The 19201-nt window shown below is 41.1% G+C and overlaps 1 protein-coding gene across 2 annotated transcripts in view; it reads left to right on the forward strand.

The window, feature by feature from the left end:
- Positions 1-19201, forward strand: part of LOC122559907 (opsin-5-like) — a 55091-nt gene that overhangs the window by 17369 nt on the left and 18521 nt on the right. For both annotated transcript variants that reach the window (XM_043710011.1, XM_043710013.1), the window contains exons 2-3: positions 517-669; positions 1409-1499. In XM_043710011.1, coding sequence (XP_043565946.1) covers positions 637-669; positions 1409-1499 — 124 coding nt within the window. In that variant the 5' untranslated portion in view covers positions 517-636. The remainder of the gene's footprint in view (positions 1-516; positions 670-1408; positions 1500-19201) is intronic.

The raw sequence follows: 19201 nt of genomic DNA on the forward strand, positions 1-19201 counted from the left end.
CAAAAATGTGGGCATCGAGTTATCTGGTAGAGATGTCCAAGATATGGTATGGTTGATCACAACAGCATAAGGTCCAACTGTGGCAAGCACATCCACCTCATCAGCTGCATGATTCACCATGAGAAGCACCCGAAAGTCTATTTCTATAAATAATAAGGTGAAGTGCAAAAGATTGTATAAGAAAAGTTGTTGTGTGCTCCAGGCAGCTTGTATGCCATTCAAGAAAATGCTTTCAATAGCAAATCCTTTTTATACAATAATGTATTCAATAAAGTGTTTTTCCTGTACAAGACGAGTGATTTCTTTTTCTCTTTTTGAATGTTTTGCTCTTCAAATTTAATTCTGGAATCATTGCTAATGGTGCAACGCTGAGAGAGTTTGCTTAAATTCTCAATTTCAAAAATAAAAAAAGGCTGACATTGTTCTTTTAACTATTGTACAGAAAATACAATAATAAAGGTTTGTGTTTGAACTGGGCAAAATAATATGAAGACCTTTCCATCTCTTTTTATATAGGGATACTGTATTGTGGCATTTCTCTACAGCAATGAAGAAGTATAGCCAGACCATCAATTTTCTTCAGGATCACAACAGGATTACCATCACGACAAAAAATTCAAGTTCTTAATCCAAAACATGGTACTTATGGCAGGGAAGCAAGAAATTGCTGTAAGTACTGTTCCACCTAACACATTCTCGAGGTGAAATCCATCGTGGGTAATAGCAAGAAATGCATAATCACAAATTTGAGAACTATTTCATGTTACTTTCTCTTCAAAAGTCAGGCAATATGTGAAATAGGATGTTATTTTGTTTTTGTCCACTTGGCCCAAGATGAATTTCACACCTTTAGGTTTATTCCCTCTGTTACATTTTACTGGACCTGAAGTTATGACTACACATGTCACAGGGCGTTTTTTAATATATCCACCTAAGGTATGCTCAGTTCCTCGGGCAAAGATGAGAAAAACGTAGTCAGATACCTATTTATTATTCAGAGTCCTTGGGGGTATTTGAGGTTTAATAGACAGGAAGTTAGGTGGACCACATCACAGGCACATGGTCAACTGCACCTGACTCTCTGTCTTGCATATTGTCTGGTTGATTATTTCCTACTCCAATCAAATCTGAGAAAATACACCCCCCCCAAACAATTCCAATTAGAAGCAACCCTGCTAGAATGCTGTTATCTATTTCAGTGATAATTAGAACATCCAGAATTGTAAAAGAACATTTATTTTCCATCTGAGTTAGAAGGGTTGAATGAAGATAATTGAAACATTTACTGTGTTTAACTTTTCCTGAGTATTTATTATAAATTTTCTTGAGTAATTAGTTAATATTCATCTGGGGTTGAAACCATGTTGGAATAATTATTTACTTAAAAATATGCAACCTCTCTTTGCAGATGGGAAATACCAGTGATGAAACTAACATCATTTTGTCATCTATATCAAAGGAGGAAGATATTATTTTTGGAGTAATTTATTCCATGTATGGTAAGAGTCAGTTAACACCAAAATGAGCTAGGTTGGACATTTGGATATACTCTTTTATTATTACAGTTGTGAAATTTAAATGGTTAGATTAGCAAGGGGAATAAAATAGTTAAATTATTGAATTCCAAACTGCGAACTGGTCCAGGTTTTTAGGCGACTATGAAATAAGACACATAGCTTCTCCTTGCTGGAAAATTTCGTGACCTCTTCACAGTTACACAATTGTGTAGCTCCAATTCATGCTATTCCCCTCTGTATACTCTTTTGAAAACATTAAATGATGTCAATTAAAGCAAATAAGTAAAATTAGTGAGGAATACTCTCTTAAAGGAGCAAGAAAACAAAAATTAAAAGTTGAAATGCAACTTAATTTTACATTAAAATTTGATTATGGGGTAAGACAATACATTCTGCTTCCCCCCGCCCCCTCCCAAATCATGGAAAACCTCAAGAGTGCCAGTAAAAACTGCAGGGCCTACCACTCCAGGGACACACTGGCATTGATATACAACAGAAGGAGGCATGCGGCTAGTCAAACAGCCTCATCCATGGTGTACTGTTTGGACCTGTTAATGGCCAGGCCCAGTACCTACTCATGAAGCAGTCCTCCAACTTGCTTGCACCACTTCTGCACAAGATGTCCAATGATCAGGAGTATGTAGCTCAAGCGTGAGCCAAGGTTCTGACGCAGTGCCCTCAAATAGTGGAATAAGGACTGCAGTCAGGCAAAACCTATGTGTATATGGAACATGGACTCTTCAAGGCTATAGGAAATACAAAGTTAAAAATCACAAAGCTAGGTTATCGTCCAACGGGTTTAATTGGAAGCACTGTTGGATGATAAGCTGGTGTTGTGTGATTTTAAACTTTGTACACCCCAGTCCAACACCAGCATCTCCAAATCATGACAGAAAATACAAGCAGTCTGGAAGTCTGTGAACAACTTTAACCTTCAATTGCATATCTCTGCTGCGTGCAGCAGATTTGTTCTTTTTTATATATAGACCAATATAATTAATCAATTAGCAATTGTTAATCTTTCACTTCAGTTACTTGAAATTAATATCCATTATCTACTTAGTCAATTCATTTGCCATTAACAGTGTTATGGACTAGGCCAGACCACTCAAAACATTCTTGAGCAGGCAACCCCAGACCATAACTTTGCAATTTGTTTTGGTAAGTGTACAGTGAAAATGACCCGGAGTAAGCTAGTGAGGTTGACTACTAGGTTTTAAAACAGACAGAAATTTATTCACAAAATTACACAATGAAACACAAAGAACATAATAAAGAACCCCTGCAGAACTATGTCTATCCAAACTAGACATAATTATGCTGTTCGGAATATACACAAAAACCCCAATAAGCAAACCCCGTTAAAACACAGTTTAAAAATGGAACAGATGCTTACAGGTTGAAGTTAGAAGGGCAGAAAGAGAGAGAGAGTTTCCACACAGCTCACTGTTGAACTCCCAAGTAGTTCTGGGCTGAACTGCTCAGTTAGAGAGCTGACCAGTCCCCTTTTATTATACAGGCCAATTCTAAAACATGACCACTTAGGCCGGCAGTCTCATGTGTTTACATATAAACAAAAGGCCTCTCAAAATCCTTTTCATCTCTATATCAAACCAGTCTGATCAGAGCCCAGCCTAGTTTATGACCTCTCTGAAAAAAAATCAAGGACCCAGTATCCTTGAGAAAAGGAACAGTTTTTAGAAAAAAAAGGGACCAGCTTTGTGACACCTCCCCCTTTAAAAAAAAGTGAACCATCATTACCAAAAGATGGCTTCATTTTTATAACCCTTCAAAAACAAATTGGTTAGTGGTCTAAAACACACATATACACTATACTAAATATACACGTGCAAACATGCACAACCACATGCAAATTCAGGCCGTAGCACGCCCACCACAGAACAACTCCATATCTCATTCGAGTCTTGAGAATGCATCAACAATCATGTTTTCACAACCTACCACATGCACAATTGTCAAATTGAATGGCTGATACAAGCTCCACTTAAACAGTCTGGCATTATTGTCCTTAAATGTTTCCACAAATATCAATGGGTTACGATTGTCTCAGATACCTTGCTAGTAATATAAACACTGAAATGTTGCAATGCCAAAACCAAGCTTAAAGTCTCTTTCTCCACTGTTGAGTATTTCTGATGAATGATCAACTTCCTGGAAACATATCCGATGGGTCTTTCTATTCTCTCGTTATCCTCCTGCAGGAGTACTGCACTGGCACCCACCCACATCACTGGCATCGATAGCCACCTTGAAAGGTTTCGTGTAATCTGGTTTGGCTAATACTGGGGTAGTGGTTAACACAGTTTTTAGGCAGTCAAATGCCTTTAGACAGTCCACTGTCCACTGAAACCTCTTGCCCTTTTTAAACAATTTGGTGAGTGAAGCAGCCACACTGCTAAAGTTCGGCACAAATTTCTTGTAAAATCCACTCAATCCCAGGAAGTGTAGTACTGCTTTTCTCGTCGATGGTGTGGGAAATTCCCTAATTACTTTCGTTCTCGCATCCCGTGGGGCCATTTGTCCATATCAAATAACATGTCCCAGGAAGGTGACTTAGGCTTTGGCAAATTCACTTTTAGCTAGGTTTACAAAAAAGCCTGCTTTCCAACGTCGATCGAACAAGTCTGATAAATGCTGCAAATGTTCCTCCCATGAGTGACTAAAAATCACCACATCATAAGTATACACCACACAGTTGGGTAATCTGGCAATGACTATATTAGTCAGTCTGAAATGTGGCCAGAGCATTTTTCATACCAAATGACATGACTTTGAACTGATATAGTCCATTTGGCGTTACTAAAGCCGAAATTGCCTTTGCTCTCTCTGACAGGGCTACTTGCCAGTAGCTTCTGAGCAAGTACAACTTAGAAATGTAAGTTGCTTGTCCCACTTTTTCGACACAGTCCTCCAACTGTGGAATTGGATATGCATCAGTCTTTGTAATGGTGTTGCCTTTGCGATAGTCCACATATAATCACTGGGTACCATCTGGCTTTGGCACCATGACTATGGGTGAGCTCCAGTCACTCTAACTCACTTCAATTATGCCATTTTGGAGTATGCTCTCTATCTCCTTCTGAACCTGTGCCAACTTTAGAGGGTTATGCCTATAAGGACGTTGCTTAATCAGAACAGCATCTCCTATATCTACATTATGCACAATTAAGTTAGGACTTCCCAGTTTATTTCTGCATATTTTCCCATGTGATAGTAATAACTCTTTCAGGTCATTTCAGTTTTCTTGTGGAACTCAACAATTTATCTCAATTTTTTACAACTTTCTTATTGTCCAATCTGATTTGAGGAATGTCTAATTCAGAATCCTCTGAGCTTGGTTCTTCCTTCTGTGCTGTATTCATTAACATCTTCTCCTCTTGCTTTCCTTTCCAATCCAGATACCTTTTGAGCTTATTCACATGACACACTCTGTGAGATTTCTTCCTATCTGAAGTCCTTATCAAGTAGTTCACTTCACTCAATTTCTTCTCAATTTGATACGGTCCACTAAACCTGGCTTTTAAAGGCTCACCTGTTACTAGAAGTAACACCAATACCTTATCCCCAATTGCAAAATTGCGAATTTGTGATTTCTTGTCTGCTTCTTGTTTCTTTGTATGCTGTCATACTTTTAAATGCTGTCTAGCCAACTCTCCAGCTCTATTTAATCGTTCTCTAAAATTTGACACATCGTCCAAATAGGTGGTCTCTTAATTCTGACTTATTAATTTCTCCTTCATCAATTTTAACGGTCCTCTTACTTCATGCCCAAAAATTAATTCAAATGGACTGAATTTGGTCGATTCATTCAGTACATCTCTGATCGCAAACGTACAAACCGAACTCCCTTATCCCTACCATCTGCATAATCTTGACCATGAGCCCTCAACATGGTCTTTAGTGTTTGATGCCATCTCTCTAGTGCTCCCTGCGATTCTGGATGGTATGCAGTAGATTTGATTTGCTTTATTCCCAAGTTATCCATAACTGCGTTGAATAATTTGGATGTGACGTTTGATCCTTGATCTGACTGGATCTCTAATGGTAGTCCATATCTAGTAGAGAATTTAAGTAATTCTTCTACAATTCTTTTAGCTGTGATGTTGCGTAATGGGATTGCTTCTGGAAATCTAGTTGACACATCCATTATTGTTAATAAATACTTGCTCCCACTTTTTGTTTGAGGTAGGGGGATCTACACAATCAACCAAGACTCTTGTGAAAAGTTTCTCAAATGCTGGAATAGGTGTTAAAGGTGCAGGTTTTATTACTGGCCTGTGATTTTCCGATTAGCTGACATGTATGACACATCTGGCAAAATTCAACTACATCCTTATGTAGTTGAATTTTGTAGTAAAAATGTCTTTGTATTTTAGCCTGTGTTTTCCTCACCTCTATCTGTATGGTATCTGTATGCTGGGGACCACTGGAGGGAGCAGGGATGGATCATTCACACAGCACTTCTGGCTGAAGATTGTTATGAGTGCTTTAACTTTAACTTTTGCACTGATGTGTTGAGCTCTTCCATCATTGAGGATGGGGTTACTTGAGGACATGCCTCCTCCAGTGAATTGTTGAATTATCTGTCACCATTCATGATGGGATGTGGCAGGACTGCGGAGCTTAGATCTGATCCTTTGGTCATGGGATCTATCACTTACTGCTTATGCGGTTTGGCATGCAAGTAGTCCCCTTTGGTAACTTCACCAGATTGACATCACATTTTTAGGTATGCCTGGTGCTGCTCTTGGATTCCAGCACTCTCCATTGAACTGAGGTCAATTCCCTTGCTTGATGGTAATGGTTGAGTGGGGGATATGCCAGGCCATGAGGTTACAGATTGTGCTGGAATACAATCCGGATGCTGTTGATGGCCCACAGTTTGTCATGCCTGCCCAGTTTTGAGTTGCTAGATCTGTTCAAAGTCTGTCCCATTTAGCATAGGTATAGTGCATCACAATATGATTGACAATATTCTCAATGTGAAAGTGGGACATAATCTCTGTAAGGATGTTGTGGCGGTCACTCTTACCAATAATGTCATGGACAGATGCATCTACAGCTGGCAGGTTGATAAGGATGAGGTCAAGTATGTTTTTCCCTCATGTTGTTTCCCTCCGTAGACCCAGTCTAGCAGCTCTGTCGTTTAGGACCCAACTAGCTCAATCAGCCATACTATTGCTGAGCGACTCTTGTTGGTGGCCATTGAAATCCCCCACCCAGAATACATTTTGTGCCCTTTACATCCTCAGTGCTTTCTCTAAATGTTGTTCAACATAGAGGAGTTCTGATTCAGCAGCTGAGGGAGAACAGTACATGGTACTCAGCGGGAGAGTTCCTTGCCCATATTTAACCTGAAACCACAAGACTTCATGGGATTAGGAGTCAATGTTGTGGACTCTCACAGCAACTCCCTCTTGAATGTATACTACTGTGCTACCACCTCTGCTAGATCTGACCTACTGGTGGGACAGGATATATCCAGGGATGGTGATGATGGTGTCTGGGATATTGTAAGATATGATTCCATGAGTATGATTATATCAGGCTGTTGCATGTCTGAGAGACAGCTCTCCCAATTTTGCCACTTTCCCCCAGATGTCAGTAAGGAGAGCTTTGTAGGGTTAACAGGACTGATCTTACGGATTTTTTTCTGATGCCTAGGAAGATGCCACATAATCCATCTAGTTTAATTTCTTTGTTGAGATATTGTAGTTATTGATACAACTGAGTGGCTTGCCCATTTCAGAGGGAGGTTGAGAGTCAGCCACATTGCCGTCGGTCTGGGGTCATATGTAGGCCAGACCAGGTGAGGATGACAGATTTCTTTCCCTTAAGGATATTAGTGAGCCTGTTGGGTTTTTCACCAATTGACATTGATGGAACATTCATAGTCATCAGTGGATTCTTAATTCCAGAATTTCTTTTATTGGAGTAAAACATTGCTGGGCCTGCTCTCAGCTAAATACACAGTATTTTCAGAAGAATGGATCTAACTGAGAAATAACATTTTTATATTCATGAATTTGTAAATACATTCTATAGCTACCCTTCCATATCACCCACTTAGAGTCATAGAGTCTTACAGCACGGAGACAGGCCCTTTGCCTCAAACTGGTCCGTGCCGACCAAAATGTCCTACGCTAACCCCATTTCCCTGTAATTGGCTCATATCCATCTAAACCCCTCCAATTCATGTATTTGTCCAATTGCCTTTAAAATGTGGTTAATGTACCCATTTCAACAACTTCTGCCAGCAGCTCATTCCATATGCACACTACTCTGTGTGTAAAAAAAGTTGCCCCTAGGGTTCCCTTTTATTCTTTCCCATCTAACTTTAAACTAATGCCCTCTCGTCTCCAACCCTGGGAAAAAGACTGAGTACATTCACCCTATCCATTCCTCTCATAATCTTATACACTTCTATGACATTCCCCCTCAGTCTCCTACACTTGAAAGAAAAAAAGTCTTGGCATGTCCAACCTCTCCCTATAACTCAAACCATTGAGTTCTGGCAACATCCATGTAAATTTCTTCGGCAGTCTTTCCAGTTTAATAACATCCTTCCGAAAGCAAGGTGATCAAAACTGAACATAATACTCCAAGTGTAGCTTCACCAATGTCCTGTATAACTGCAACATAACTTCCCAACTTTGATACTCAGTGCCCTGACTGATAAAGGCCAGTCTGCCAATAGCCTTCTTCACTGCCCTGTCTACCAGTAACCCCACTTTCAAAGAAATGTGCACCTGAACTCCAAGGATGCTCTGTTCCTCTATACTCCTTAGGTTCCTACCATTCACCATGAAACTCCTACCTTGATTCGACTATCCAAAATGCAAGACCTCACACTTATCTATATTGAACTCCATTTGCCATTTTCCAGCCTACTACCCCAGCTAATCAAGGTCCTGCTGCAATTTCTGACAACCTTCCTCACTGCCCATGATACTATCTATTTTGGTTTCATCTGCAAACCTACTAATCATACCTTGTACATTCTCCAATGTGTAACCAACCTCCAACTTGAGAAGGGATTACATTTGGCTTCAGTTTTGTTTCCTGAGTATTTGAATATCCTGGATGCAAGAAGAAGGGCATCTATCAAGAGGTTTTAGATAAAATTCAGCCTCACATAAGGCCATCAGAGATAAATTTACATCCAGAGGAATTTGCGCATTACAAAGCAAAGTACAGTAAGCATGGAAAGGCCTGGAGGCAATAATGAAGAAACAATTCTATAATGTAGTAACCAATTGTTCGAGTCCATTCCTCCAGGTTATTTGTTACTGATTAAATATTTCTGAATCTGAACACATACCAGAATTTGATAAGGCAATACTGACTTCAGAAACATGTATGATGGTCAAATACAAGATAACTCAGATAAAGAATGTGAACAAAGTGATAATGAAGTCCAGAATTAAGCTTTTCATCCCAAAGGAAAGCTACCAAAAACTGGCCCAAGAGTAACATACATGCAAGAAGGGACCAGTAAATAGAGGGATGCCACCATTATAGGAAGAGCAGAAAAAAGCCAATCGTAAATTCAAAAATTGGCTAAATATACAAGATGAGGGACAAAAGGTCAACCAAATGGATTAGCAACTTTAGGAAGCAATTTCAATACATGATAGGTTCTGCGGTCTTCAGAAATGGACCTTGAAGGCCTTTAAGGTTCCACATGGTGGGCTGCTCTGGAAGGTTAGATCACATAGAATCCAGAGGGACACAAAATTGGCTTTGAATTGGGTGGCTTGCTAGCCCACTTTAGTCTGCAGTGGATCTGACGTCAAAAAGACCATGCTGCATAAAGATGACCAATTTCTTTCCCTAAAGGATACTTACGAGCAAACTCCACACAGACAGTCACCCAAGGCTGGAATCAAACCTGAGACCCTGGCGCTGTGAGGCAGTAGGGCTAACCACTGAGCCACCATACGGCCAGCTTTCAGAAGCCAAAGAAACCTATACTGCTCTCTGACACAGCAGTGAATCTGTACAGCTACTGCCTTTCCTGTTTGAGTTGAAGTATTTCAGGACATCGAAATGTGTCTAAGAAAATTTAACAAATAGTGCAATTCACAGCTGACTTGAAGGAACCTGTGTGGGAGAGCTCACAGCACAGGAACAGACAAGTGCATTGTTTTTACATGTAACCTTGCTGCCTTTTTTTAATTGTGAGTAGAATGGGTTCGCTTTGCCCACATGTTTTATTGTGATCTGTCTATTGATTAAAACTTAAAAATATAAAACATACGTACAAAGTTAGCCTCGAACAGTGTCGTTTAGAGCAGTAAGACTTTGCTATTTTCTGGGTGAGTGGATTGTTAAAGTAAAAAGATGGCTTTGAATAGAGTGATGTAGGAGATTGGGGAGAATTTCCACATTACTGATGATTATGTCTGTAGTAAGTATGTTTGGTTGTGAATCCTATCAGTTCGCATAGATCGGTTGGAGCAGCAATTAGAGGCAATGAGGAATTTACAGGAACTAGGGGGTGTGGTGGATGGCAGTTAGAGGAAGGGAGAAAAATCACAGATACACTCAGGTAGATGGGTTACTGTCAGGAAAGGTAGGAGAGGGAGGCAGGTCATGCAGGAGTCTTCTGTGGCTATCTCCATCTCAAACAAGTATGCTGGAAAATTTATGGGGTGAGGCACACTCAGGGGAATGTAGCATGAATAGCCAGGTTTCTGGTATCGAGAGTGGCTATAATATAACAAGGGTTATGTCAGGTTCTAAGCGATCAATTGTATTCGAGAATTCTCTAGTCAGAGGCACAGACAGATATTTCTGTGGCCAGTAGTGAAAAATCAGAATGGTGTGTTGCCTCCCTGGTGCCAGGATCAAGGATACCTCAGGGAGGGTGCAGAATGTTAACAAAGGGGAGAGGGACTAGTAGGAGGTCATTGCGCACATTGGAAGCAACAATATAAGAAGGGAAAAGGATGAGATTTTGAAGGGGGAAAATAGAAAGTTAGGCAGGAATTTGAAAAGGAGGTCCTTGAGGGCAGTTATATATCTGGATTACTCCCAGTGCTATGAGCTAGTGAGGATAGGAATAGGAGAATAGAGCAGATGAATGCATGGCTGAGGAGCTGGTGCAGGGGAGAAGGATTCACATTTTTGGATTGTGGAATCACTTCTGGGGTAGAAGTGACCTGTACAAGAAGGTTAGATTGCAGCGTAATTAGAAGGGAACTAATATATGGCAGGGAGATTTGCGAGAGCGGGTGTTGGAAAGGTGAGACCCAGGGAGATACTGAGGAAAGAGATCAGTCTGAGACTGGTACAGTTGTGAAAAGATGTGAGTCAAACAGTCAGGGCAGGCAGGGTCAAAACTGAGAACGAGGTAGGACTGATAAATTAACCTGCATTTGCTTCAATGCAAGAGGCCTAACAGGGAAGGCAGATGAACTGAGGGCATGGTATGGAACATAAGACTGGGATATAATACCAATTAGAGTGATGTTGCTCAGGGATGAACAGGACTGGCAGCTTAATGCTCAAGTTACGAATGCTATAGGAAGGATAGAAAGGGGGCAGGCGAGTGGCGTTTTTGATAAGGGATAGCATTACAGCTATACTGAGGGAGGATATTCCTGGGAATAATCCAGGGATGTTATTTGGGTGGAACTGAGGAATAAGAAAGAGATGATCAACTTATTGGGATAGTAATATAGATCCCCTAATAGTCAGCAGGAAATTGAGAAACAAATTTGGAAAAAGATCTCCATTATCTCTAAGAATAATAGGGTGGTTATGGTAGGGGATTTTAACTTCTAAAACATAGACTGGGACTGTGTGAAGGGTTCAGGTGGAGAGGAATTTGTTAAATTGTGTACAAGAAAATTTTCTGATTCAGTGTGGGGATGTACCTACTAGAGAACGTGCAGAACCTGACCTACGTTGGGAAATAAGGCAGGGCAGGTGACTGAAGTGTCAGTAGGGGAGCACTTTTGGCCAGCCACCATAATTCTATTAGTTTTAAAGGAGTGATGGAAAAGGATAGACCGGATCTAAAAATTGAAGATCTAATTTGGAGGAAGGCTAATTTTGATGGTATTAGTCAAAAACTGTCAAAAGTTGATTGGGGGCGGATTTTTGAGGTAAAGGGACGGCTGAAAAATGGGACACCTTTCAAAATGAGAAAACAAGAATCCAGAGAAGTATATTCCTATGAAAGGCAAGGCTGGATGACCATAAACATTGAGGTTTTGGTTAAGAAAAAGAAGGAAGCATACAGCAGAGATTGAGTGAGTTCTTCGAAGAGTATGAAGGCAGTAGGAGTATACTTAAGAGGGAAATCAGGAAGGCAAAAAGGGGTCATGAGATAGCTTTCGCAAATAGGGTTAAGGAAAATCCAAAGGGATTTTATAAATACATTAAGGACAAAAGGGTAACTCGGGTGAGATAGGACCCCTCAAAGATCAGCAAAGCTGTCTATGTGTGGAGCCACTGGAGATGGAGAAGATACTAAATGAGTATTTTGCATCAGTGTTCACTGTGGAGAAGGACATGGAAGATATAGAATGTGGGGAAATAGGTGGTGATATCTTGAAAAATGTCCATATTACAGAGAAGGTAGTGATGGATGTCTTAAAATGCATAAAAGTGGATAAATGCCCCAGAACTCTGTGGGAAGCTAGGGAAGTGATTGCTGGGCCCCCTTCCTGAGATAGTTGGATCATCAGTAGTCACAGGTGAGGTGCTGGAAGACTGGAGGTTGGCTAATGTGGTGCCACTATTAAAGAAAGTAAGTAAGGTAAAGTAAGGAAAAGCCAGGGCTGTGTAGACCAGTGAGCCTGACATCAGTGGTGGGCAAGTTGTTGGAGGGAATCCTGAGGGACAGGATTTACAGGTATGTGGATATGCAAGAACTGATTAGAGATAGTCAACATGGCTTTGTGCGTGGGAAATCATATCTCACTAACTTGATTGAGTTTTTAAAGCAGTAATGAAGAGGATTGGTGGATGTGAGTTCCTCATGGTAGACTGGTTAGCAAGGTGAGATCACATGCCATTTGGATACATAACTGGCTTGAAGGTAGAAGACAGAGGGTGGTGGTGGAGAATTGTTCTTTAGACTGGAGGCCTGTGACCAGCAGAGTGCCACAAGGATCGCTGCAGGGTCCACCAGTTTTCATTATTTACATAAATATTTGCATGTGAACAAAGGAGGTACAGTTAGTAAGTTTACAGATGACACCAAAATTGGTGGTGCAGTTGACAATGATTATAATTACAGTAGCGCCTCGACTTACGAACTTTATCCGTTCCGGGACCCGGTTCGCAAACTGAATCAATTTTTCCCATTGTTCGGATGGTGTAAGAATGCTTGGACGTAGCAACGAACGCTGTTCACAGCACACGTACCAAAGACGAACTGAATGAGATCATGCGGGTCCCAAGAGCTTTTGCATTCAACAAGCACGTAGCAAAGTAGAGCAATGAAACCATGTGGTCGCACACGGGCTTTTTGCTTTTGTACCTTCTTTCGGACCTTGAATTTCGTAAGTACGTTGAAGCAAAATTTTATGTACAATCCTGGTCGTAAACTGATTTGTTCGTGAACGGGGTCGTTCATATGTCGAGGCGCTACTGTATATTATAATTATAGTTGCCTCAGATTATAACAGGACCTCGATCGGTTGGGCTAATGAGCCGAGGAGTGGCAGATGGAGTTTAATTTAGGTAAATGTGAGATGCTGCGTTTTGGAAAGGCAAATCAGGACAGGACTTATACACTTAATGGCCAGGTCTTGGGGAGTGTTGCTGAACAAAGAAACCTTGGAATACAGGTTCCTTGAAAGTGGAGTCTCAGGTAGATAGGATAGCAAAGGCGGCGTTTGGTATGCTTTACTTTGTTGGTCAGAGCATTGGTTACAGGAGTTGGGCAGTCATATTGTGGTTGTACAGGATGTTGGTTAGGCCACTTTTGGAATATTGTGTACAATTCTGGTCTCCCGCCTATAGGAAGGATGCTGTGAAAGTTGAAACGGTTCAGAAAAGGTTTACAAGGATGTTGCCAGGATTGCAGGGTTTGAGCTATAGAGAGAGGCTGAATGGATTAGGGCTGTTTTCCCTGGAGCATTGGAAGCTGAGGGGTGACCTTATCGGGGTTTATAAAATCTTGAAGGGCATGGATAGGGTAAATAGACAAGGTCTTTTCCCCAGGGTGGGGGGAGTCCAGAACTAAAGGGCAGCGGTTCAGGGTGAGTGGGGAAAGATGTAAAAGGTACCTAAGAGGCAAGCTTATCACACAGAGGGTGGTACGTGTGTGCAATGAGCTGCCAGAGGAAGTGGTGGAGGCTGGTACAATTACAACATTTAAAAGGCATCTGGATGGGTATATGAATAGGAAGGGTTTAGAGTACCATGGGTCAAGTGCTGGCAAATAGGATTATGTTAATTTAGGATATCTGGCTGATGTGGACAAGTTGGACTGAAGAGTCTAATTCCGTGCCGTAAATCTTTATGATTCTAAACTCATTACTAAATGGGCATTCTGCTACGGTGTTCATTCCTAAGATGTTCATTTTTTCACATAATTTTTTTACATTTACCATTGGGAAACTCCACCCATTGTCAGTTGATGCTACATCTGTTTTAATAAGGTGGTTTACCCCAGCTACTTTACATGGTATCACCAAATCCTGAAGTACAACTTTCGTATTCCTTAACATTTTGTTGCTCCTTACAGTAACGATATATGCCTTTCAGAGGGATTTGTTCTATCTTAAACAGGAATGTTGTCAACCTGATACTGAGGACTCTGCTCCATGGACAGCAGAGTAAACACCTTTGGTTTTTTTTAATTCGAGAAAGGAAGCCTGAGTGGATGGAGTCAGGCTGACACAGTCCCAGGGTTTTCGTTTTGCTTTCAGTTATTGAAGTTGGGTTTTTTTTGGAGTTGAAGCTGCTAGGTACAGCTCTCTCTGCGGAAGTGTGAGTTCTCTGTCTACAGTAGAATGCTGCTGGATTCATTCTTTTGGTTTTTCTTTTCTACTGTCAGGATTATGCAGGCAGAAAGGGAATGGGTGACCATCTGACAAAGTAAAAGGCTCAAGAAGGAAGTGCAGGAGTCCCCAGTGGACATCCCCCTCTTAAATGGACCAGTTTGGATCCTGTTGGTAGGTGGTGTGGGCTCTCAGGGTAAAGCAACATAGACAAATGAGATACTAAATGAATATTTTGTGTTAGTATTTACTGCGGAAAAAGACATGGAAGCTAGGGCACTTGGCAAAATAAATAGTGATGTCTTGAAAACAGTCCGCTTTACAGAAGATGTGCTAAACGTCTTAAAACGCACAAAGGTAGATAAATCCCCAGGATCTGATCAGGTGTACCCAAGGATATTGTGGGAAGCTAGGGATGAAATTGTAGGGCCCTTAGCAAAGATATTTGTATCATTTCCAGTCATGGGTGAGGTGCCAGAAGACTGGAGGGTGGCTAATGTTCTGCCTTTATTTAAGAAAAGATGCAAAGAAAATCCCAGGAACTATACACCGATGAGTCTGACATCAGTGGTCAGTATATTTTTGGAGGGTATTCTGAGAGTTAGAATTTATGTGCATTTGGAGCGGCAAGGATTGAATAGGGATAGGCTTTGAGAGTGGGAGATCATGTCTAACTAACTTGATTGCATTTTTTGAGGATTTGACCAAGACGATAGACAAGGGTAGAGCAATAGACATTGTCGACAGGGACCTTAGTAAGGCCTTTGACAAGGTTCCGCATAGTAGGTAGTTATTAAGGTTAGATCACATGAAATCTAGGGAGAACTTGTCAATTGGATACACAATTGGCTTGATGATAGGACACAGAAGGTGGTGCTAAAAGGTTATTTTTCAGACTGGAGGTCTGTGACCAGTGGTGTTCTGCAGGGATTGGTGCTGTGTCCACTGTTGTTTGTCATTTATACAAACCACTTGGATGAGAATATGGGAAACATGGTTAGTAAGTTTGTGGATGACACCAAAATTGTTGGCACAGTGGGAAGTGGAAAAGGTTATCTAAGGCCACAACGGGAGCCTGATCTGTTGGGCCAATCAGCCGATAAATGTGAGGTGTTGCATTTTATTGTGACAAACCAGGACAGGATTAATGGTAGGGACTGGGGTGTGTGGTCGGCCAGAGAGACCTACGGCTGCAGGTGTATAGTTTCTTGAAAGTGGCATCACAGGTAGACAGGGTGCTGAAGAAGACATTTGGAATGCTTGCCTTCATTGGTCAGGCTGTTGAGTACTGGAGTTGGGACATCATGTTGCGGCTACACAGGACATTGGTGAGGGCTCTTTTGGAGTCTTGCATACCGTTCTGGTGGTCCTTCTATCAGAAGGATATTGCAAAGGGTGCAGAGAAGAATTATCAGGATGTTACTGGGACTGGAGAGTTTTGAGTTATAAGGAGAGGCTGGATAGGCTGGGACTTTTTGCCAGGAGAGTAGGAGGTTGAGGAGAGATTTACAAAATTAGGAGAAGCATTGATAAGGTGAATAGCCAAAGTCATTTCCCTCGGGTAGGGGAGTTCAAAACTAGAGGGCATTAGTTTAAGGTGAGAGGGGAAAGATGTAGAAGGGACCTGAGAGGCAACCATCTCACAGAGAGGGTGGTGCGCATATGGAATAAACTACCAGAGAAAATAATAGATGCAGGTACAGTTAGAACATTTAAAAGACATTTGGACAAGTACATGAATAGGAAATGTTTAGAGGGATAAGGACTAAATAGTGGCAAATGAGACTAGATTAATTTAATATATCTGGTCGGCACAGACGAGTTGGACTGAAGGGTCTATTTTGATGCTGTAAGAGTATATAAAACTAACTCAACCCCTAACAACAGGCCCAGGAAGACGTCCAAGTCCAGACTCAGTTATTATATTTAATAAAGCTAATTTAATTCAATGCCTCAGCCCAAGTAGGTGCCAGGTTTTCACCACAGTTATCAGCTTGTGAGAAATCAGCAACATTTGAATTCAGTTCTCATCTTCTCGTCTCCCTTTACATTCCTGCTCCAAATCCCCAGTGACCTCGTGATCATACAGAATGAGCAGTCTGTTGAAAAATACAAAGAAGATAAAGGGGCAAGGATCAGTAAAAGAAACAACCAAAAAGGAAGGAGATCAACTTAAAACTAAAAGGGAAAGAAACAAAAGTGAAGGAAAGAAAAGTAAAATTGATAAAAATGAAGGAAGAGAGATGCAGAAGTGACAAGGAAGAGAACATGAAGAAAGGTTAAGCAAGGGTAGCAAAGAATGGAGAGGGAATAAATAGAAATTAGTTGGGACAAACAGTGAAATAAATGCAAGGAAAGGGAAATAAAGATGATAATGGTAAAAAAACATAAGCTTTAAATTCAATTTTTTAAAGACTTACTGGTATCTGTTTCAATATTTGAGAGATTAAAAAGCCTTGGGAATTTTATGACTGGCCCCATTCCACAAAAACCTGGCATGATGTGGCCTGAATCATGAAATCACTATTTTAAGCTGTTAATATAACTTTCTATCTATTATGTTTGCTTCTAGCCACCTTACACTTAAGTTCAGTGAAGACTGGTGAAATGGCAACATAGGGAAGATACGCAAAGATGAAAGAAGCATAAAAATCTTGCATATAGTTTGAAACTATATAAGTGGTTGCAATCATCCTATTCCTGCCAGACGAGCACATGGGTATACTCATTTATTATAGTACAGACTCTGGTGTTCTGTTCAGTGGGTTAGAGTCGAAAAGTGTGGTGCTGGAAAAGCACAGCAGGTCAGGTAACATCCGAAGAGCAGGAGAGTCGATGTTTCGGGCGTAAGCCGGAATGGTCAGTGGCTTACATTGATTTCTCAAACTATGATTCACAGTAATTAAAAAAAAAGGGCATAATTAATGGTAGTACATATTGGAAACCTGCCAAATTTTTGAGCAAATCTAAGTAGCAGAAAGCTTATAACAGATAAATTCCAAAGGTTTTAAGAAGAAGCATCAGTTCTGAAGTATTTATTTACTTAATTCCAATTTTATTTATTATTGATACAGCCAACATGGATTGTAACAGGTAACTCATTTCACTCCCTAACTGTGTGATATTGAGAATATTGTAGCTGCCCTTGCAACACCTCAATATAGATCAATTAGCTTCATACAGTCCCTGGATGAGTCTAGATTAGAGTGGTGCTGGAAAAGCACAGCAGTTCAGGCAGCATCCGAGGAGCAGTAAAATCGACGTTTCGGGCAAAAGCCCTTCATCAGGAATACAGGCAGAGAGCCTGAACGGTGGAGAGATAAGTGAGCCCTTCAGGCTGTATTCCTGATGAAGGGCTTTTGCCCGAAACGTCGATTTTACTGCTCCTCGGATGCTGCCTGAACTGCTGTGCTTTTCCAGCCCCACTCTAATCTAGACTCGGGTTTCCAGCATCTGCAATCATTGTTTGTACCTAGTCCCTGGATGAAACCTGCAATCTTTGTAGTGCTCAGTAATCAATAACTTAACTAGATAAGAGATTGGGAGCATCTGTTCATTATTTGTAAGGGTCAAACTGCAATAAATATATGAAAATTATTTTTTAAAAGTTAATTTGGTTAAAATATCTTGTACTTCACTGGGGAGTGACTGAAACATTTTCTTTTTGTTGGCAATGAGTGAAATGCCATTTTAGAAAATGATGCTATCGTTCATCTTTTTCTGTCAGATAACAGAACTAAGGCACTGATCTTCCGACCTCCAGCTAGAAGCTGGATGCATCCTGAAAGGTGCATATCAGGATATAATGGAAGTTCTGATGCATTCACTACTCATCTGGGAAATTTAATCTTCCAAAGGACAATTACAGGTATCGGGGATCCTCCAAAGAAGTTCAATTCTGAGTTTGAGTTGGAAACTTTTGAGGATTCTTACTTTAATTAGTTACTACAACAGTTAGCCAAAAGAAAAACAGTCCCAAGCTGACTGCTGATCCCCATGGGCATTTAATTAGTCCATGGATACTCCTCACCCCTGAATGCAACCTCTCAACTATCCTGATGCCCAAGTCCCACCCCATTAACATTCACCCATCTCCCCTAGACATGTGACCCCCAACCCCACAGATCCCTGGCTGAGTCACCATCCAGTACAATGTTCATAGACAGTAAACATTTGCCTCATGGACAGCAATCCATTCCCATGGAAGCACCCAAATAGTTCCCCTTCTGCCCCCTCCGCTCCCCCCAGGACACTTGTATGTCCCCATTCTTCCAACACTCGAGCCACGCAACAGCTGACTCACCTACTAGACAATAGACAATAGACAATAGGTGCAGGAGTAGGCCATTCTGCCCTTCAAGCCTGCACCGCCATTCAATATAATCATGGCTGATCATTCCTAATCAGTATCCTGTTCCTGCCTTATCTCCATAACCCTTGATTCCACTATCTTTGAGAGCTCTATCCAACTCCTTCTTAAATGAATCCAGAGAGTGGGCCTCCACTGCCCCCTGTGGCAGAGCATTCCACACAGCCACCACTCTCTGGGTGAAGAAGTTCCTCCTGAGCTCTGTCCTAAATGGTCTACCCAGTATTTTTAAGCTGTGTCCTCTGGTTCAGCACTCACCCATCAGCGGAAACATGTTTCCTGCCTCCAGAGTGTCCAATCCTTTAATAATCTAATATGTCTCAATCAGATCC

The sequence above is a fragment of the Chiloscyllium plagiosum genome, chromosome 20 (genome assembly GCF_004010195.1).
Source record: "Chiloscyllium plagiosum isolate BGI_BamShark_2017 chromosome 20, ASM401019v2, whole genome shotgun sequence".
Classification (NCBI taxonomy): Eukaryota; Metazoa; Chordata; class Chondrichthyes; order Orectolobiformes; family Hemiscylliidae; genus Chiloscyllium; species Chiloscyllium plagiosum.